This window comes from Penicillium crustosum (genome assembly GCF_028827405.1).
Source record: "Penicillium crustosum strain IBT 35664 chromosome Unknown utg000003l_segment0_segment0, whole genome shotgun sequence".
Lineage (NCBI taxonomy): Eukaryota > Fungi > Ascomycota > Eurotiomycetes > Eurotiales > Aspergillaceae > Penicillium > Penicillium crustosum.
Window position 1 is genome coordinate 3,564,793 of NW_026623124.1, and position 21,711 is coordinate 3,586,503.

A 21,711-nucleotide genomic window follows, 5' to 3' on the forward strand; every position below is an offset into this window, starting at 1 on the left:
ATATATTCGAAGTTTAGCTGATCGAATTGTTTATGCAGATGGTATGTGCAGCCCCATACCGGTAGATAGTCCCTTCTATTTCTCGTGCATCCACAGAGTTTTCGAGAGCCTCTTTCCTAGTAGTTCTAGATCTCTTAACTACTAGATCTATATCATCGACACAAAAGAGTAAACCGTGCAGAGGGCTTTTCTATGTATATACAAGCATCCTACATTGTTCGAGACTCTAATACGAGAACTCATACAGAGATTGCGATCGTCAGTCCCAGAGGCCGTGCCCTTGACTGTATATACCGCGTGGATCACATCTGGCCAGCCAAGTCCGACAAGCTCAAACGTTCACGAACTCCCAAGGTCCCCCAATGCTACCAAGTTATCTTGGCAGCGCATGCCAAGAGAGGGCAATGAAACTCCCGTGTCTTGGCAGGTTACTCCCGGCGCTCAAGGTCCTAAGGCTCAACAACAGAGGCGGAAAAATTATGGCGAATGGCTCTACGCCAACTGATCTCAGCCGCAATAGGCGAGGAAAAATCAGCACAGAAAACGGCTGTTGGGAACCTTGAGGAAATGCAAGTCTTACATCGGCTTTCTCCGAACTTGATGCCATATTGTTATATAAAATGATGGGAAGAGGCTCTTGGGTACCATCCTACATTCTATTCTATTCTATCAAGGAATATTAAACTTGAATATGTTGTCCGAAAAAGATACGACAGTCTCAGATCCAAGCAGGGTTTCCCCGGGCGAAAAGAGAGAAGTGGATGTCCAAGCCACGTCGTTTGGCAGTGAACTTCCTAACAATCCTCCCCATGATCCTCATGTGGTAGATGTACGTGACACCGATGACACAACGTATTTCTACAACACAAACAAGGACAAGGTTGGGCCTTTGACTCCAGAGGCTGAGGGAAGACTGGTCCGTAAGAACTTCTGGTGTCTTCTGAGTCAAACATGGTGGATATCCTTCCTTATTCACCTGGACAAGTCGACCCTGTCTCAGGCTAGTACTATGGGTATCTTCAAAGATGTCGAGATGACCAAAAATGAGTACAACGACCTATTTGTTCTATTTTATGCTGGATATCTTGTTGCTCTTTGGCCAGGTGCATGGATATCGCAACGTGTTGGACACAAGCACTTTATTACCGGGTCACTGTTCCTCTGGGCCCTGTTACTTGGAGTTCACCCTGCAGTTAAGACCGGTAAACAGATGATGGCTGTGCGGTTTCTACTGGGAATGGTTAGTACACCCTCGCGAGCTTCGATTACATACAGCTAACCTTTGCAGACCGAGTCACAGATTGTTCCCTCAACCGCCATACTTCATCAGGCGTTTTTCCCTCCGAAAAAGAGTCCATGGGTGCAGCTCCTATGGTGGGCATTCGGAAGCATGGCAAATGTGATGTTGACAATGATTGCGTACAAGCTCATCATTGATGACAATACGGGAGTTTTGGCTGGGTCTATCAACTCATGGAAATGGCTTCATATTATCTGTGCTGTTTTGACCTTCGCTATCTTCATTCCTCTCCTGATATTTTTGCCAAACTCGCCACTCGATGCTAAATGGCTTTCCACTGAGGAAAAGGTCCACACGATCCAACTTATTCGTGAGACTCACGCTGGAATCTCAAACTCGACGTTCAAGTGGTCGCAGGTGCGAGAATCTTTCACTGACCTCAAGAGCTGGCTATTCATGTGAGACAATTTCCACTCATCCTTTTGTCATGTTCACTGCTAATGCTCTTCTCAGCTTACACATGTTCTTCAACGAGCTCCCCAACAATACATCCCAACAGCTCCCGCTTATCGTCGTCGGATTTGGCTTCACTCCAGCTGAGAGTGCCTTATTCAATATTATAAAGCCTATCTGGGGATTAATTTTGATTCTTGGATCCGCCGTTTTGCTTTATAGTACACGTCTCGGTACAGGGTACACGTGTGCTATATCCTATATTCCTTGCTTTCTTGGTGGTATTATTGAGGTAAGAGAATGCATCCTTGACACCTCTATTCTAGCTTATTGATTCTTTCTCAGCTCGCATCTCCGTGGTCAAACAAGGTGGCCCTAGTAGTTGGCACCCAAATATCTACATTCAAGCCATCTTACCTTCTCGGTCTCAGTTGGGCTGGAACGACAACAACCGGGCACACAAAGAAGCTCTGCCTAATGACTTCTTGTATTGTCGCTGCCTCTGTTGCAAACATGATATCCCCTGAGTTAGTCTAGTCTCAAGACACCTTCTAAGGACTACAGGCACTGACGTGAGATACAGATTCTGGCAATCGAAATACAAACCTCATTATGTGTTGCCCTGGGCCTTCATGACTGCATTCTGGTTGATCTCACCTGCGATGTGTATTATCATTCGTTTTTACCTACAGCGGGAAAACAGACGCCGAGAGCGGCTCCTCGCTGAAACTGATACGGACTCTGACCAAGATGAAGTGATCAATGCTGGTGGCCAGATTGTCAACATTGGGGATCGTGATCATGATAAGACTGACCGGGAAAACTTGAAGTTCTTGTATCCCCTGTAACCTTTTACTCTGTTCCCCTAAAAGGCCAGGTATTTGGAATCTGTTGCGCTGATATATCGAAGATGGTATAATGTGCAGTTCACTGGTGGGGGAAATAGAGGAAAAGAGACTGCGCGTTGCAAAATCTACCCGTGTACCTAGATATAAATATGACGAATGGAAATTCTGGTATCTAGATAAAAAATCGATGTGAAATATTTCGGTTCCACATCACTCGGTCGAAAAGATTTCTGTATTCCAAAATGAACAATTCCTGCTGGGTACATCGTAGAACCCATCCTCACACTCGACATTGTTTAGGCTTTGTTGATTGAGCAAGTGGTCTCTTATGTAGGATTGAAATGGTTCAAACTAGGCTTGTTAGGAGATATCATATCTCGTATCGACAGACTGTTAATGCCGTACAGCTCTTCACTTTTCCGTGCATCAAAATGTCCTCGAAACATACTAGCCCTACCTGAATTACAAGTATGGGTGACTCAGTATGCCACCGGTTCATAAATCTCTCATTGGATATTACCTCGCCGCTTCATTCATCGCCAGAGGCATATACAAGACAAGAATTGCGATCAGCCGCTTATACGGCTTTGTTATGTTCATTTTAGATGTCTTTTGGGATGTCTTTGAGCTATCCTTTTAAATGCTTTTTAGATATATTTTTAGATATATACGAGGGCGGTAAAAAAGTATATTCTATATGAGAGACTTCCCCTAGACTTTCCTATATATGACCTTTGACTATATGATCAATTTTATAATAGCACGACCAACCAGTAATCTTAAACCCTATAAACAATAGATTATATCTCCTTTTTAAACCGGCATGGTCTTCAACTATATAGTTAATTTGTTCTCATTTGTAAAGTGGGAGTCGATCTAAATTAATGCCCGGCAACATGAGAGAGTTATGAACCAGTGGCAAACTTAGTTGCCCGTATACAAGTCTACTTGACTACCTTAAAGGATCATTTATATGCAATTTCTCTCATTTCGATGCCTCCAAATAAAAGCGTGAAGTGCCATAATATCACACTGCCACTGCTAACATTTACCTCTGGGCAGCATAGGTGGCGTAAAATGCGAATGCTACAACGATACAGTTATTTTTCTCTTGCTTGCTTGCTTGCTTGTTTATTTATTTATTATTTGTTCGCTTTCAATTTAGACAAGATTGTATTGGCAGAAAGTAAATATATAATGAACTTTTTGTACTTCAATCAGTCATACAAAAAATGGTGGATGTAACATTGAAAAGACAAATAGGATAAAGACAAGATGATGTACGCCCCTAAGCGCCGAAGGGTATGTAACATGAGAACGATTCGATATGAGAAAAGGATCGACTTTGTGAGCACGACAGGAACAGGTCCAACAAGGAAGGGCAATGAGTTCCCTTTTTTGCAAAGTGAAGACTGCAAACCATCAATATTTAGTAGTAGATCCGATGATCAGAGATTCCCGACATTTGTAGAATCTGCATGGTCAGAAGCAAAAAAAAAAAAGAAAAGAAAAGAAAAAAAAGACGGAAATAAACGAAAAAGTGAATAAAAAAGGTAAATGAGAAAATGAGACCCGATGGCGTTCGATAAAGAATCCCCTGTAACGCCAGACATAGGAATTTAACGGCAAGAGAAGATAGGGAATGTTTTCCGATCGTGAATGTTCAGTGGGAATTCAAAAATCCCCTCCATTGTGGCGATGTACCTGCAGACGTTAGCTTAATTCCCCAGAGTTGTTACATTCCACACTCACAAGGTGCGTCCATCAGCGCCCCAGCCAACTCCAGCAGTAGAATCCGGCTCCTCGGCGCCGCAGCCATTCGTTGAGGTTCGATCAGGGAGGTCATTAATTATGTTTCTGATCCAACGCGGAGAGTGTGTCTGCTCAAACCCGAGAAGCTGTTGGCGATGCCGTTGTTCCCTTTCAAAGGAGCGGTTGTGTACCTCATTAGCAATCTGGCGCTGACGCCGAAGTCGTTCAGCAGCAACGTTCGCACGAATCTCATATGTGGTAAGGCGTGAATTATCATATCTTCTTTCCGCTCCAGTTTGCGGTCGTTCGACGCGTCGAGGAATGGAGCTTGATCTCTGGGATCGGTGGTTCAAGCCATTGGTGTCTAGACTGGGATTAGAAGGGCCAGTCCCTTCAGTTGGAATGCTAGTTTCGGTGTTGGCTGCTTCAGGGTCAGCTCCAAACCGAGAGATCATTTCTGACCTGAGGGGCGTAAGCTCTGAATGTGAAGTGGAATAGCTGAGGGTGACGCCTGATTGGCGATCAGGGTGGGTGGACGTCCCTTCCGGAGGGCGACTCCCTTGAGATACCACGACCGAGCTCTGGCGTCTTGGATTGGATGCAGTGCGGCCCAGATGGCTATCCCGGGAGACATCAGAAGGATCATAGCGATGCAAGGGTGAAGTAGGACGATTAGTGCGAGTGGTACCATCTGTGGAACCGTGATTTTGCGGCCGAGCCACTAATTGAGGTTGAAGGCTTGCCCTAGCCGGGCGCTCTGGTCGTTCAGTAAGTCCTTCTTCCAGCCGCGATGTCCAGCGTGCCGTGTTCAAAAACTCCATGATCAACCTTTCTCTCTCGGTAAGATCTTGAATTAAAGACTCTCGCAAAGACGAGCGCTCCGTTTGCTCTTCGTTCCGTTCAGTCGGAAAATCTTCGTTGTCGAGTCTTACTCGTGGTGGCATCTCCAGAAGATCTTCCCCTAGCGGGTGTCGTTCGAGGTTCTCTGTCGAAAAGTCCGTGTACACTTCCTCCAATTGCGGATCATCAGAATCTAAATGGAGTATTTGCCTGCGCATAAAATGTTGGCGAACATCAGCCACACCGGCTCTGCCGTGGCCCTCTAGCCATATAAGAAGATCCCATGGCTCGGGCGAAAAGGCCAGACAACGGACAGCACCACCCTCGGCGCACGATCTTGACGCCGAGAATTGACAAAGAACGGGGGAGTCGTCTTCGGAGTCGCCAAAGCTTTTGCAGATGGACTCGACGTCAATAATCGTGATGATTCCAGATTGGGATCCGATGGCACACAATCGACTGGATGGCGAGAAAGCGACAGTGAAGCAGCACGCATCATCCGCCCGCAGACCAATATCCATCTCCAGGCGATGGATAAGCTCCCATTCCCACCCCGTGAGCTTCTGTCCAGATTCAGTTGTCCCGGATGCTGATTCCAAATCACGAGTGATTTCATAAAAGTAGGCGTGATTCTCATCCCCTACTGCCGTGAGCAGTTTGGAATCCGGGGAAATTGTCGCATAGTTCATACAAGTCGAATGATGGAGGACCTTCAAGACTTTCGCCCGAGTCAGCGAATACACGGTGACTGTCCGATCATTGTTGCTAGTCACGAGTTAGCATGGTCAGCACACACCACTTTTCCGACCAGCGCGCACCTCAGCACCACAATATCTTCATCAGCCAAGTCCTCGCTACCGCCATATAAACGATGGATGGTTACTGAATTGACAATACTTCCACCGAACCTGTGGAGCTCTACTTCCGGTGATGACCTGCTGCTCCGATATCGGGTTGACGCAGATTCGCCATCGAAATCACCCGAAGTCATGCTTGACCACCGCGGATCGAGATCGAGGGGAAGCGCACTATCTACATCAGTCTGGAAGGGCGCATCGCCATGGACCTGCATCCCGCCGTCGCCGATGCGAATGAAAGCACATTCGCCATTTTCCGGACCCCCACTATTATCCAACCATATCCAGCGACCAGACAGCGCGGCTCAAATGGGATCACCGCAACACTCTCGCGCTTTTGTTCCGATATATGTATTGAATACACGATTCTCTCGACGACGACATAGATGCGATCGGGGTCAACCGTACTTATGTAGTTGCGTAGCTGTGTGTGACTAAAAGAAAGCTCTCTTTGGTTAGGTTGCGCACGGAAGATAAGCGGATTGATCAACGAACAAGTTGGGAATCTTGAACGGGAAGAAGCGTCGCTTGTTCGGGAGAATGAGAGCCTCGGTTGGGCGATGTCTAAGACATGTTAGAGGTATTTCCGATATTAGGATGCACCAGGCTCACAGCAGAGTCGAATCCGAGGTCATGGTGGATAAAGCTAAGCCAGAGATGACATTGTTCGAGCGGGGAAGTTTTGAGGACGAGAGGATCGGGGGCCTCCGGTTGGAGTATAGTCAACTTTGACAGTTGTTTAAGCACGACACTCTTGTTTTTTGTTTTTTGTTTTTTTTGTTCTCGAATAAATTTCCGTTTGATCTGTGCTCTGCAGTTGTTCAGAGTCAAACCAGCCCTGGAGGTGTCTTTGGATGACGTAAGACTTGGGGACTGGAACAAAAAGCCGGGGAACTGCGAATTCCAACGAATGCGGTTGGTCTGTCGCTCCGGAACCGGCCTTGGTCATTCATGATGATGCACTACACTGTGTATATGGTGTTGGTTTTGTTTTTTTTTTTGCTTACATTTTACCCACGTTAGCAGATCGTAGCACCTGGGTAGATCCTATTATGCTCCACAATGCATATTTACGGTATTGCCACCCAAGTCACTGCCACCTAAGCCACTTCTAGTCCGGAAGTCCTTTCAATCTGGAATCTGCACTAAGCATGGGATTCCCCCAGAGTGCATGGATTATCAATTGACCATCTAGATCCAGGCGGACTTCTGGTTCTATATTCAATTTTGTCTCAGGTTCGGCCAAATCAATGAAGGGGAGTTTACCGACCAGGTCACACGACACGTTGAAAGTATGACTGGTTCACCCACTGGAGATACACGATCGTTGCAACTGCCATAAGAAAGAAATGCTTATTGCGACAGCTCTTTTGCGTGGCGTTTGTTTGAAATATGATACCAGATATCGTATATGGGATTCTCATTGTACAACATACATACACAACAATGAGCCTCGGAAGTAGCTCGGAGCTGAGTATTTGCCACCGCGGAAAGATGTGCCATTTGAACTGCCACCCGACGGGGAAGCATAGTACTGACTACATTGTGTGAGAATGTATAGTCTACGCTTCTTATATATCTCAATTTAGTCAATAATATTTCAATATATCTCAAATATATCCCAGTTAATCCCCAGTATCGCTCCGTATATCGCAATGTATAGCCGCGTATACGGCACCAACAAGGCGGTGAGGTCGGTTACCTAGGAGGCTGTCGACGACAACTCGCGTCCTGATTGGTCAGATCCCGTGATTCTACCAAGTTCGACGGGCCGAAGCTCTCCGTGCAATTTCTATTTCCTTTTCCCCTTCTTTTCGATTCCATCTCTCCATCTCCATCTCTTCAATCCCTTCTTCTGTCCTTTTATTACTTCACGATTGAGTCGTTGGAGTTTCTCTTTTTCTCTTTTTATTAATTAATTTTATCACAATGCTTCCTCGCACAATTACTCGCGCAGTAAGCTTGCCCTTTTTTTTTCCGAGGAAAAAATCCAACGCGTCACAGGTCACTGACTCAAATCTCTTTCACAGCTTCCGCGCACTGCTTTCGCCCGCACTCCTGCCTCCAGACTCCCTGCCTCATTCCGGAGATGGAACTCCACAGAGGGTGGTGAGGAGAAGGTAAAGGGCCAGGTCATCGGTATTGATCTTGGTAAGTTCTGGCGCGAGATAAACCATCAACTTTCAATGACGACAGTATTCTAATGGTTCTTCATTATAGGTACCACCAACTCTGCCGTGGCTGTTATGGAGGGAAAGTCTCCTAAGATCATTGAGAACGCCGAAGGTATGTGAGAAGAAATTTCAACTCCTGCGCACAAGTGGTCAGAGCTTTGGAGCTTGAATACATAAAAACTTTCACCCACGGTCTGATGGGCCCGAATGGAATTGAACACTAACTTGATTTTTCAATAGGTGCTCGCACTACTCCCTCCATTGTTGGTTTCGCCCAGGATGGCGAGCGCTTGGTCGGTATTGCCGCTAAGCGTCAGGCCGTTGTCAACCCCGAGAACACTCTGTTCGCTACTAAGCGTCTGATCGGTCGCAAGTACACCGATGTTGAGGTTCAGCGTGACATTAAGGAGGTTCCCTACAAGATCGTCCAGCACACCAACGGTGACGCCTGGGTTGAGGCCCGTGGCCAGAAGTACTCTCCTTCCCAGGTTGGTGGCTTCGTCCTCAACAAGATGAAGGAGACCGCCGAGGCCTACCTCGGCAAGCCCGTTAAGAACGCCGTCGTTACTGTTCCCGCGTACTTCAACGACTCCCAGCGTCAGGCTACCAAGGATGCTGGTCAGATTGCCGGCCTGAACGTTCTCCGTGTCGTTAACGAGCCTACCGCTGCTGCTCTTGCCTACGGTATGGAGAAGGAGGCTGACCGTGTCGTCGCTGTCTACGATCTTGGTGGTGGTACCTTCGATATCTCCGTCCTTGAGATCCAGAAGGGTGTCTTCGAGGTCAAGTCTACCAACGGTGACACCCACCTTGGTGGTGAGGACTTCGATATTCACCTCGTCCGCAACATCGTCAACGAGTTCAAGAAGGAGACCGGTGTCGACCTTACCGGCGACCGTATGGCCATCCAGCGTATCCGTGAGGCCGCCGAGAAGGCCAAGATCGAGCTTTCCTCTTCCCTCCAGACTGAGATCAGTCTTCCCTTCATCACTGCCGGCGCCAGCGGTGCTTTGCACATCACCCAGAAGATGACCCGTGCTCAGCTCGAGGCCCTGGTTGACCCCCTCATCAGCCGTACTACCGAGCCCGTCCGCAAGGCCCTCAAGGACGCCAACCTCCAGTCTGGCGACATCCAGGATGTCATCCTTGTCGGTGGTATGACCCGTATGCCCAAGGTCACTGAGTCCGTCAAGTCCATCTTCGGCCGTGAGCCCTCCAAGTCCGTCAACCCTGACGAGGCCGTTGCCATCGGTGCCGCTATCCAGGGTGCCGTTCTGGCTGGTGAGGTCACTGACGTTCTCCTGCTCGATGTCACTCCCCTTTCCCTCGGTATCGAGACCCTCGGCGGTGTCTTCACCCGTCTGATCAACCGCAACACCACCATCCCCACCAAGAAGTCCCAGACCTTCTCCACCGCTGCTGACATGCAGACCGCTGTCGAGATCAAGGTCTACCAGGGTGAACGTGAGCTCGTCCGTGACAACAAGATGCTGGGCAACTTCCAGCTTGTTGGCATTCCCCCGCTCACCGCGGTGTTCCCCAGATTGAGGTCACCTTCGACATTGACGCCGACTCCATTGTCCACGTCAACGCCAAGGACAAGTCTACCAACAAGGACCAGTCTATCACCATTGCCTCCGGCTCTGGTCTTTCCGATGCCGAGATCCAGTCCATGGTCGAGGAGTCCGAGAAGTACGCTGAGACCGATAAGGAGCGCAAGGCCGCCATTGAGGCCGCCAACCGCGCCGACAGTGTCCTGAACGATACCGAGAAGGCCCTCAAGGACTTCGAGGACCGTCTTGACAAGGCTGAGGCTGAGACCATCAAGGAGAAGATCGCTACTCTCCGTGAGTTCGTTGTCAAGAGCCAGTCTGGCGAGAGCACCACCACTGCTGAGGAGCTCAAGGAGAAGGTTGATGACCTCCAGACTGCCAGCTTGACCCTCTTCGACAAGATGCACAAGGCCAACAACGAGCAGCAGCAACAGCAGCAGCAGGGTGGTGAGCAGCAGGGTGAGACCAAGCAGTAAATGCGTTTCTCCTCTGTAACTGCCGCACCTGAGCCGTAAAAGGTTCCTGTATTTTTCTACCAATTTCCTTTTTATTTTTCCTTTGTATTCAGAGACTCCCTGATTTTTGCATCTCCTTTCCTCGCATTTACCTGTACACATACTTTCAAGGCCCTTTTTCCCCCTTTGCGTTTTCTGGTGTATCGGTGTTAAAACTACCACACCCATGTATGATTCTATATTCTTTTCTCTTCTGCCCTCATGCTACTGCCCAGGTTCATCGCCTGGAAGTGGTCATGCCGGGATTGTCTTCAATTGTATCTAATGACATTACGGCAGGGGGGCCACAAAAAAGGATGTGGTAGGCTTTGGCTTTCATGGGCATGTGACAATAGAAATCGGACAATTCTCCTCTCGCTTCACAATTATTTTCTCTTCATTCCTATAGTAGGATCCAGTTGGATCAACGTTATCAAGTAACATTGCATGTGTACACATGTCCTTGGCACAGTTTGCACATTTGCTGCCTCGCGGATGTAGACGTAGTTGCTTCCGGCCTATCAGCTTCCAACCCTCCAGGGCTACGTACATACGTACATGCAAATACTTGATTGATACCGGCCAATCCAGACTTCATATGCACACAGGCAAACAACAAACAGCACACTGCTCGAATCTCACTGCAATATGATAGGCTTTCTCCCTCTCTGCAGTATGTAACCTGTTTCCACTCGCATTCTGTCTGCGTATGGCATGATAATATGGTTTTGGTAATAATAGCACAACAACAGTCGCCCGCCTCTGTGGCGTCTTTCCTTAACGATGTATAGGACGATAGATCCGATTTATTTTGCTTAACATGATACAAGGGACGTTATTTTTATGTTAGCACTACGTTGTTTCAGAGATGTCCTTCCCCCTTCCCCGTGTTACAGCTAGAAAGGCATGAAAAATGGCGGTAAAAAGGCATAAAATGTACATATGTCTCTTCTGCGGAGTATGTATAAACAGGGATATATAACCAGGGATGTGATGTTACAACCAATAAAATCAATAGCGGTCAAGCTGACCACGATTACGATGTACACACTCCGTAGTTAGTAGTGGTTAGCAGTGGCTATTATTATCCGAAATACATTTTAACGCAGTTAGTGAGAAGCATATGTATTACTGGACTCAGAGCATCATGTCCACCACAAAGTTAAATATCTGGAGTGCCGACAACGATGATAGGCCAGAAGCTCCCAACTGGCGCACGGGTTTTGACCCTTTAGTCCCGCCAGAATACACGTTGAGCCAGTCACCTGAAACTGTATGGCTTTCAATCGCACCAATCTATTAATTTAATTCTGGCATCTGCGAACCCACTTACCATCGTACAAGGTTTGAAATGCAGCCCATTTGGTTAGACCAATGATCTCTACGGAGTATACTCCGTAGTCTCGTCATCCTTGCATTACCCACAGGGAATCAAGGCTAGTTTACTTTGTACATACTCCTGCTAGTGAATGGTGGGATCTCGGTCGAGAGAAGCGAGGATTGTAGAAGGAATGAGAAGGGAGGGTTATAATGGAGTTAGCTAGGTATCATATACCTTGATGGAGGTAAAAGGTAGGTTTCTGCACGCTTCTATTGTGTGTCCCTTGTGCCCCCTTAACTTTAACAGTGCATGATTAGTCTAGGACAATTGCCCTTGATATGTTGCATCTTCATGGGAAGGAAGAAACAAGATTTCGCCTTACATTGAACAAGAACACGAGAAAAGTAACGTTTTACCATCAGGCCAATCTGGACTCGAGCCGGTGGTGACAGAGCGAACTAATCGTGCAGACTTCCCTGCAGCGGAGCGGTCGAGTAGCAAATCATCGTTGTACACACCAGTCGGGCTGCCACAGTGGGTCTTTTGTACAATGATGTGTGTAAATAATAATAATTTCTAAATAAGACTATATATACGAGGCTTTGTGGGGGGGGGCTTCAATGCAGAACATTTGAAATAGACAGGGGGGTGAGAGATGACTGATACAATAAATATAGTATCTCATATTGTCCTAGATTTGTAAATATAGCCACTATTACTCCGTAGTGTTAGATTCAATATTGTATAGTACCGATCAACATCTGAAGTGTAAGATGCCTCTTAAATTAAATCCCGGTGCAACTACAACATACGGAGTAGAAAATTTTCAAACGCCCACATAACTGGCCCCTCGACCATTCGTCGATCACTTCTTAAGTGAGACCATCTGCGTTAGCGTGCCCCTAGTACGTATGATTATTTCCATTTCCCCACTCTGTTGACATGGTGTGTTTTTTTTTCCCTTGTTCGAGTTCTAGGGCTCTTTTTTTTCCCTTTTTGCCTTTGCTTCCCTTTACAAGTTAAGCCCTTAAGCCCTGGCGTTTGCTGCAGACCCATAGTCCTACTGAGTCACTTGAGCGGAAAATCCATACAAGACCCATATTCTGGCTTACGACGTACAGTTCGGGGACACTAAATATGTGGGCTGGCATTTCCTTGATTCCTAATTCCCGGGCTTTGGAAAATATTCTATGGCTATAATAATGTATTTGTTATTGTTGGTTGTACGAAGTATATAGGGAGTAGTCCGTAGACTGGGACTGGGGTAGCTCTAATTCGGGGAAAAAAGATACATAACAAATCAAATAGATTGATTCCACTAAACAATATTGTGTGGAGAGTAATGTACCAGACAAGAATGATAGGTGTGTACGGAGTACTCCGTACCACGAACGGAGTACATGGAAGACAGTTCAAGATCCATCGTGATTCTTCCCGCTTCTATGGCTACCATGGAACTTGTCAGGAACAAGTTCTCCCCCTGTGTTACATAATGATCTCCAGCTTCAGGATGAGCACACACCCTTGGCAGTAATGGGGTAGATCTGTTGCTTATTATTGGACGGTAATCCCGGAATAAAGTAGTTGGGCAGATGGGAAAAAATTCAATCGCGGAGGCTCTGATTCGAGGCTTCGACTATCAAGTTTAGCTTTGTTTTAGGGTCAAGAGGTAAACACATATCCTTGATAATATACTTTAATAAGGTACTTTTACTCCTACTTTTCTCCGGGGAAAGGGTGTTAAGATTATTGAAAGTATTATTGAAACCGAATTAATACGCTTTTGTTCATATTACTTTTTGAAATTATAGTCTCGGACCAATGACGCTCATAGGATGACTGCAGTCAGAATTTTTAGACTTGTCATGTTTAGACTTATTCTCCCCCTGAAGGAGATGTCAAGTGACTATTTTTGTTTTTTTTTTTTTTCGTTTTCATTTTTTCCTTTCAATTTGGAGATGCCGATCATTGGCCCGGTAGATTAGGGTCCATTTTGATCCAAAGGAAATGAACCTTAGGGCTCTCCAGGGCTGATTGTGATTTGATTACATGGGGCTAGCGTCGTGCCAATTCCATGGATGAGTGGTTGTCTTTCTGGTTTTGGGGCTCCATCGTCCACACTGGGAAATTAAAAAACAATCTTTTCGGATTATAGTGTACATTGTACATTGTATATTAATACGTTAGTATGTCTTAGTATATTAGTATATTAGTTTATAAGTTTATATTTGAAGCTATTCCTTTAATATATACTCTATTCAATATTCTATTCAATAATGCCTATCGGAGTACTAGATAAGTCTACGATCAATCACAATCGAGATCCCCTGAGACGATCCCCTTACGCCGTTACGGGAATTTTTCAAGATAACGGGGGTGCAGAAGGGTCGCGCTAGTGGAAGAGTCATTTCTTATTTTCTATTATTATAATATTGTATTATTATATTTATGATATTATTTGACATTTTGATTTTTTCATATTTTATTTTTCAATTTTATATTATTTTTTTACATTTTTTATATTATTTTTATTATACACAGATTATACAAAGTAGTTAGCTCCAAGGTCTGAATGTCAATCCTTTCCAAACCGTCGACCCATAGATCGGAGATGGGTCTTCCCTTTCGATTGTCTCATCCTGTTTTCTTTTCTTTTTAGTTTCCTTTCCCTTTTTGACTTCTTCATACTCCGTACTCTCTTCCAAGGTTCTTCTTTGGTGCAGGAAGGGTTCAAAACTCTATAACCTCGAGCACCTCCATTCATAACAATGACAACTGCACCGCCGGTGCATCATCCTGGCCCCGATAGTGGTATACCCGGCCATCTCGTCAACCATCTTCCTCGCTATCATCCCATTGCCATGAACCCGAATCCACCTCCACACCAAATGCCACCTCCGGAGCAGATGGTGCAGAGTCACCATTTCCGTCATTTCGCGCCGCCCATGCATGAACATCATGCCCAAGGCGTACCACCAGTACACAGTCCAGCTACTTTGGAACATATCGAAGCTCGACTCCGGCATCTAGAGCACGAGGAAATGGCTCGGAATGCAACCCGTAGTCGCATTCTGGCAATGCGCAAGCATGAAGATGAGGAATTTCGGTCAATGACGGAGAGAGCTGAAGCAGAAGAAGAGGTAAGCCGGATATTGATACCTATCTAAGGAATCATAGTTCTAAAGCAAGCTTCACAGGACCTTCGAAGACAACGCAAGAAATTAAAGAGAGAGTCCATGGGCTTGGGGCTCAACGCTGCGAGCGACTCGCCGCCTCTACGGCCTACACCACCTCGCCGATTATCAGAGACCAGTGCAGCAACAACATTGGCTTTCTTCAAGCAACAGAGTCCCCCCGAGCCCCGTCAAGCACCTCTTCCACCTTCATCCCAGGCACCACCACCCTCAATGCCCCCACCCCACATGCACGCTCAACCTCATCATCAAGCTCCCCCACCTCCCCCGCCATCTCAGCATCAACACCCAATGCTTCCTCACGACCAAATACACAGCGCGGGCTCCATCCGCCGCAAGCAAAAATACACCATCAAAAACGTAGAGGCATGGGGCGAACGCCATGGCCGACCAGCAGCCCACGACCCATCTGGGCGAGCGTTGTGGAAGCGACCCTCAGACGGAAGCCTCGTATATCTCACATGCCCAATCCACGGCTGCGGGAAATCCGACTTCGTCACCCTCCACGGCTTCATGTGCCATCTCACCAAGAAACACAAAGACCGCACTCTGGGCAGCCAATCCCGCGCCCTCGAAGTCTGCGGCGTTGTCTACGACCCGAACGCTCCGCTCCCACCAGTTATGAACAGCCACCGAGCCTCAACAGAAGGAAGTCCGCCAGGTTCCATTCCTCCGGATCACGACGGCGACCAGCACTACGAGGACATGGACTCAGACTCAGAGGGCGAGCTCGAACGCGAAGGCTCTTACCGAGTCAAAACCGAAGTTCTAGACCGGTTTATGCCCGATGCAGAAGGCACTCCCATCGAAACCGCTGCAGCAACACCACCCAAGCACGCAGTTAACGGATCAACCAAGCAATCCATCTCGTCTATTATCGACCGCACCCCCGAAACAGAACCCAGAGAGGCGTTGGCTACCCTTCCACCGTCGGAATCGGGTATCCAGGGTCCATCTCCTACACCGACTGAGTCATCTGTACCGTTGAAGCGCAAGTACGAATTCTCGCCGCCTGCGGCGGAAAAAGAAAATGCGGAGCCTTAGTTGGTGTCCTTGCGGAGTAATGTTTATCTTCAATGTCGATTTCCGCCGGCTATATATATATATATACAACTACATAATTTCTTGGGCGTCTACAGATATTAGCGCCCTCGATATGATAATCAATTGCATCATGTTACATCTATATTTCTTTGTTTCTATACTGGGGGTTAGAATGTTGGCTTCGAGCTAGTGTCTCTTCCTAGATACCCTGTCGTTATACCTGGGTGGTCTTCGTGTCTCCTATTTGGTTTGATATAGCAACTTAACATTGCACGTGGTTATATCGTATAATCCACTCCACCTAACTACCTATTTCATACTTACTGAGTATATCCGAGTTCATCCATATATGTCTGCCGTAATAATACCCTCTACTTGTGTAACACCCATTGAGGTAAATGAAAACATATAGTCGGGTTTGTTGTTATTGCACTTGGGAATTCCCGTGAGATCCACGGCCGTTTGGGGGTACTGAATCAGGAGATTGTGCTACAAAGGAATGCCTATTAGAAAGTATCGTTTAGGCTTTTTACTATCAAGGCAAGAAATAGGTTGGCTGTCGAGACTATAGAAGATGAAGTCTGCCTTTGATGCTGTTGTGATCACCTGATCCTGTTTGACAGGACTGGCAGCTACAAATAGCTTCCTCTCCCTCTTCTTCTTTTACCCTACACACAGTGCAGTTAGCTTCAATGCAGTCAAATTGCCTGCTCAACTCCCCTAGTATCTCAAGAGATGCGTTTGCTAACGACACCGGCAAGGTTCATTGGTGGTTTGGAGTATGTTTTGAGATCTCAAAGATATCCCACATCGAAGTATTCGTATATATCAGAAGTCCGAAAACTTGATTCGGCCATACCAGTCTGATTCCTCTTCACGGGTCTCTTGATATCAGCTCGAAAATGTCCATCCAAACGATCTCGCTAATTGGGGCCATCTCACTGTACACTCAAAGGTTATACCTGGTGATTTTAGCAAAAGGGGAGCTTGGGCTTCTAAGTTAGCTATATACAGTACCCAAACAGCATGTATCCCCGATATACACATGAACAAAGCCACTCCATATGTACTGCAGTTGTATCTACAGCTGTATCCTATTTATCCCTCGCCAATAACAAATGCACCAAATATCCAGAGCCACTCTTTAGTCCCTCCCCGAGTGCATCATCACTCAACCTCCAAACCCGAAACTCCCGCATCGTCTCCCTAAGCCAAGTCTCAAACACGTCCGGCGACCTCTGCTGTTGCGCGATAATGCAAACCGTCGGTTTACGGTGCGGGAGAGGTTCTTCAGACCCGGCCACATATGCCGGCCGGAGTCGACAGATCTCGGCGCAGGTGCGCACGAACGGTGCAACAAGTGCTTCGTTGTAGATGCAGTCACAGGAAAGGAGGAGGTCGAAGCCTTTATCTTCCTCTTCTCCCTCATCTTGGGCATGGGCATCGTCGGAATCCATACATTCCTTCAGTGACGCGGCTTGGTCAGTCTCCCAGTCCAGGGTTGTGAAGGAGATATTATCAGCAGGTTTGGCGGTTGAGTTTGACTTTGATTTGGATGATTTGGATCCCTTGCTCTTGCCTTTTGCTTTGCTGTTGCTGGAAGAGACGCCAACGGACGCATTGGCGTCAAGGTTCGTCCGGAACAATTTGCGCACGTATTCCTGGTCTGTGGCAATGTAATGGCGCACGGATGGTGCCAGGACGAGAGCGACTAGCGCTGAGATCCCGGTCCCGAGTTCGGCCACTGTTGAGGTCTGGCTCAGGAGGGAAGTTGTCCAAAGTGGGTTTGAGGGATTCGTTATCCATTCTGCGAATAGGGGGTAATTTTCCACAGGACTGAGTTTTTTTTTGCAGGGTTAGTAGTGAACTAATTTCGGGATGGCATGGTTATTGATTGCAGTGAACATGAAAGCGGGTAGTGATTTTGTGGATTGTCGGGAAGTCGCCAAGGTATCCCGAGGTATAAATAAGGGAAAAGCCAAGGGATAGCAGAGCAGGTGACAATTCGATCTCGTGTTTGGGGGAAAAAAGCCAGAAAAGCACAATGTGATAGCGTCAGGGTCCGAATCAAATGAGACATTCCTCCTCCGAGAGCCGAGGCACAGACAAACAGCGGATAGAACGACTCGAGAATTCGACGCCTTGACCCTCGGGCCTGGTCTGGGCACTTCGGACTCGGGTAAAAGACCTGCGGAGAAGTCCGTGCTTGGGTTTGTGGTCTCTGGGGATTCCGGGGACAAATCATAAAGGAACTGGTGCAGATCATGCGAGCTGTATGTACTCCGTACCGGAGTCCGTACTTACCGGCGCCTGTAGTACCTCCTGCCCGATGAGAGGAGAGTAATGATGGTGATTGATGAATTGTGTATTCATTGTCATTGATAGTGATCTCTACTGATGGTGCTCGGGGATTGAGCATCCCTAGGTTGTTGCTTTGGATGTCTTGTGCGAAGAGAAGAAATGATTCTATAGCGAGTTAAGTGAGCATAGTACTTTTGGGATTTATGCGGGGGTGGCGTACCCTCATCCACGTCGATAACCTCTTCGCCATTGGCGAGTAGGTGGATGATTTGGTCCATGGATGTTCTAGTGATGGTTTATGGATGGGTTTATGGGGAACATTTGATTTGATGATATTTTTTAAGGGATCACGGGACCAAGTATATATATATATATATATAACTTTGATTTACCTAGGTTTACCTAGGTACATATATGGGATATCCAATGGTTATATATGATTTACGCCTATTCCTATTCTAGTGGTTCTATCAAAGAAAGCTATGACTTCTAAGAGAATTGTTGGGAAACCCAACAGAAAAAGGGAAAACCGGAACTGATCTGCCAAATACTACGGAGTAAAAGGGTTCACAGATTTACTATTATTTATTGCTTTAATTTGAAATGAGATATTTTAATTCTAAGAACTAAAACTAAAACTAAATTAAAAATAATAATAGAATAAGAAAAAAAGCACTTGAAAGTGCCTTGGAAGAGCTCCGTGCGAGTGTATGCAACTCGAAAGGCCGAAAAACCTTGGACACTCCTGCGTCATTTGCCGAAGACCAGCCACATATCTAACCTTCCCCAAGGTCAACTCTCTCCTCTTCTCCTCCGCGGAAGCCTCAGATAATACTATAATACTCCCATCTCTTCTTGGACTTGGTAAGTTTTTCCATTCTAGCTCCTGCTCTAGCTTCCTACAGCTCTGGTGTTTGGTCCCCTTCCTAGCTCCGTGCTATTTCCGCACTAGCTAACATCGCCCCCCCCTCGAGTAGAGGATCTTTTCTTCGAGTATCCTCGATACCCCAGTTCCTTCCGCTTTCCCTTTGATCGAGACATACAATCAATATGTCGGTACAAAACATCCACCTCCAGCCGCGCATGGTCAAGAAGGGCCCTTTCTCAGTCGAGGCGCCCGGATATGAGCGCGTCCCCGGTGAGACAATCCCCCGTCGACACCCCAAGGCCAAGGACGGCCTTATTACAACCCTCGAAGATGTCTCTACCACCTACGAGAATATGCGCCGGTCAGCTCGCGTCTTTGGCAACTCCAAAGCTGTCGGTAGCCGTCGGTTAATCAAGACCCATGTGGAGAACAAGAAGGTCAAGAAGATCGTGGATGGTGTTGAGCAGGAGATTGACAAGAAGTGGACCTACTTTGAAATGAGTGGTTATACCTACAAGACCTTCCTCGAATATGAGAAGCTCTGTCTAGAGCTTGGTAGCGGTCTCCGCAAGCTAGGTTTCGAGAAGGATAACAGAATCCACCTTTATGGTGCGACGAGGTAAGTGATACATTGCGCCTGCAAGGAATTTGGGGCAGGATGACTGACTTGATTCTCCTTGATAGCGCACACTGGCTGGCCATGTCACACGGTTCGTTTACCCTTATTTTCCTGACGCGCGAACAAACGCACTAACCTACCATTACAGGCGCTGCCTCCCAGTCCGTGACCATTGTGACTGCATATGATACCCTAGGCGAGGAAGGCCTGAAGCACTCTATCGTTCAAACTGGTAGCACTGCCATCTTCCTCGACCCCGGTCTGCTGCCATCCCTCCTCAGCATCCTCCGGAGCGTGCCTTCCATCAAGCACATTATCTACAACACTGACACGGAAATGGACCAGAAGCTTCTTGATCAGTTACATAGCGAGTTTATCCACATCAATGTGCTGAGCATCGAGGAATTGCGCAAGCAGGGCGAGGAGAACCTTGTGGAGCCGGTTCCCCCCAAGCCGGAGGACCTGTGTTGCATTATGTACACCTCGGGCACAACAGGTCCACCGAAGGGTGTGCCACTGACCCACGCTAACGTGATCGCTGCTAGTAAGCCGAAACGATTCCCCATAACCACCGTCTATTAAACTAATGTCTCGAAATAGCTGCTGGTGTTCACGCCGTCATCGGTCCCTGTATCAACCACACAGACTCCCTCCTGACCTACCTTCCTCAATCTCACATTCTGGAATTCATGTTCGAGAACTTGTGCTTGTTCTGGGGTGGTACCATGGGATACGGTAACCCCCGAACATTGTCCGATGCCTCTATGCGCAACTGCCTGGGTGACATCAAGGAGTTCAAGCCTACCGTTTTGGTCGGTGTTCCGGCCGTGTGGGAGTCAGTGAAGAAGGGTGTCTTGGCCAACCTAAACAAGGCTAGCTTTGTCGTCAAGGGTATGTTCTGGGGTGCCATGTCGGCCAAGAGTTTCCTCATGAGCACCGGCTTCCCTGGTGCGAACCTGGGCGCCTCGGTTTTGGACGCTGTTGTCTTCAAAAAGCTCAAGGAGGCAACCGGAGGAAGGCTCCGTGTTGTCATGAACGGTGGTGGCCCTGTCTCCAAGGACACCCAGAGGTTCTTGTCAATGGCTATCGCGCCCATGATTAGCGGATACGGTCTAACCGAAACGTCTGCCATGGGTGCCCTGAACGACCCCTTGGCTTGGAACCCCGATGCCCTGGGTGAGATTCCTGCCTCGATCGAGGTCAAGCTTGTTGACTTCCCCGATGCGGGATACCTGACCTCGAACAACCCCCCTCAGGGTGAGATTTTCATCCGCGGTGGCAGTGTGACCTCAGGCTACTACGAAAATGAGGAGGAGACCAAGGCTGCGCTCACCGAGGATGGCTGGTTCATGACCGGTGACATCGGCGAGTTTGATCGCAACGGCCACCTGAATATTATTGACCGCAAGAAGAACCTGGTCAAGACCCTGAACGGTGAATACATCGCTCTGGAGAAGCTCGAGTCTGTCTACCGCTCGTCTCCCGTGGTTGGAAACATCTGCGTGTACGCCGCCCAGGACCAAGATAAGCCCGTCGCAATCATCGTTCCCGCCGAGCCGGCATTGAAGAAGCTTGCCCACGAGAACGGCATCAAGGGTGACACCCTCGAGAGCCTCGTTCACGACGAAAAGCTCAACAAGATCGTCTTGCAGCAGCTGCAAGCCGCCGGCCGTGCTGGTGGCTTGAGGGGCATTGAGATTATTAACGGTGTTGTGCTATCTGACGACGAGTGGACCCCGCAAAACGTAAGTGATTCTCGAGCTATCTGTATGAACTTTATTAACAAGACATTAGGGTTTCATGACCGCTGCGCAAAAGCTCCAGCGCAAGAAGATCCTCGCCCGCTACGAGTCCGAAATCAGCAAGGCCTACGGCAAGAAAAAAAAAAAGCGTGTCAGACTGCTTCACTTGGATTTTCGAGCTTCACCCTTGTGTTTTTTTTTTCCTCTTCATTTTCTTTTCCCTGCTGTACTTGCTTGCGCTTTGAGACCCTCTCTGTTATTACCACTTTTTCAAATTCATCTTTACATTTCTCTTGACTCTTGCTCTTGATACTTTTCATTTCTGCCACGATGTAGACGACATAGTAATCAAGTGGACATGAACTGACCGACATCGCGACGGACTTGTTTTCTAACATAATCTACCTAGTC

The 21,711-nt window shown here is 47.4% G+C and overlaps 6 protein-coding genes across 6 annotated transcripts; 4 read left to right on the top strand and 2 right to left on the bottom strand.

The window, feature by feature from the left end:
- Positions 1–691: 691 nt before the first annotated feature.
- On the top strand, positions 692–2,541 carry N7487_008431 (putative allantoate permease of the major facilitator superfamily; the record flags this gene model as incomplete). Its single annotated transcript, XM_056876161.1, has 5 exons — positions 692–1,240; positions 1,289–1,698; positions 1,754–1,985; positions 2,039–2,220; positions 2,277–2,541. 5 exons carry the CDS (start codon positions 692–694, stop codon positions 2,539–2,541), a joined length of 1,638 nt encoding a protein of 545 aa, XP_056728349.1.
- A 1,619-nt stretch (positions 2,542–4,160) lies between these two features.
- N7487_008432 (uncharacterized protein) lies at positions 4,161–6,625 on the bottom strand (the record flags this gene model as incomplete). Its single annotated transcript, XM_056876162.1, has 6 exons — positions 4,161–4,245; positions 4,294–5,898; positions 5,952–6,257; positions 6,353–6,424; positions 6,486–6,554; positions 6,603–6,625. 6 exons carry the CDS (start codon positions 6,623–6,625, stop codon positions 4,161–4,163), a joined length of 2,160 nt encoding a protein of 719 aa, XP_056728350.1.
- A 1,061-nt stretch (positions 6,626–7,686) lies between these two features.
- Positions 7,687–10,193, top strand: N7487_008433 (Hsp70 family protein; the record flags this gene model as incomplete). The annotated part of the gene is given in 5 exon segments (XM_056876163.1): positions 7,687–7,946; positions 8,021–8,141; positions 8,211–8,276; positions 8,405–9,696; positions 9,708–10,193. The coding sequence occupies 5 exon segments, from the start codon at positions 7,920–7,922 to the stop codon at positions 10,191–10,193; spliced, it is 1,992 nt and encodes a 663-aa protein (XP_056728351.1). The 5' UTR covers positions 7,687–7,919.
- A 4,107-nt stretch (positions 10,194–14,300) lies between these two features.
- On the top strand, positions 14,301–15,770 carry N7487_008434 (uncharacterized protein; the record flags this gene model as incomplete). The annotated part of the gene is made up of 2 exons (XM_056876164.1): positions 14,301–14,672; positions 14,730–15,770. 2 exons carry the CDS (start codon positions 14,301–14,303, stop codon positions 15,768–15,770), a joined length of 1,413 nt encoding a protein of 470 aa, XP_056728352.1.
- A 1,094-nt stretch (positions 15,771–16,864) lies between these two features.
- Positions 16,865–18,349, bottom strand: N7487_008435 (S-adenosylmethionine-dependent methyltransferase; the record flags this gene model as incomplete). Its single annotated transcript, XM_056876165.1, has 3 exons — positions 16,865–17,577; positions 18,075–18,236; positions 18,292–18,349. 3 exons carry the CDS (start codon positions 18,347–18,349, stop codon positions 16,865–16,867), a joined length of 933 nt encoding a protein of 310 aa, XP_056728353.1.
- A 772-nt stretch (positions 18,350–19,121) lies between these two features.
- faa4 (long-chain fatty acid-CoA ligase FAA1) lies at positions 19,122–21,645 on the top strand (the record flags this gene model as incomplete). The annotated part of the gene is made up of 6 exons (XM_056876166.1): positions 19,122–19,558; positions 19,624–19,649; positions 19,707–20,102; positions 20,159–21,303; positions 21,353–21,451; positions 21,637–21,645. 6 exons carry the CDS (start codon positions 19,122–19,124, stop codon positions 21,643–21,645), a joined length of 2,112 nt encoding a protein of 703 aa, XP_056728354.1.
- Positions 21,646–21,711: the final 66 nt, after the last annotated feature.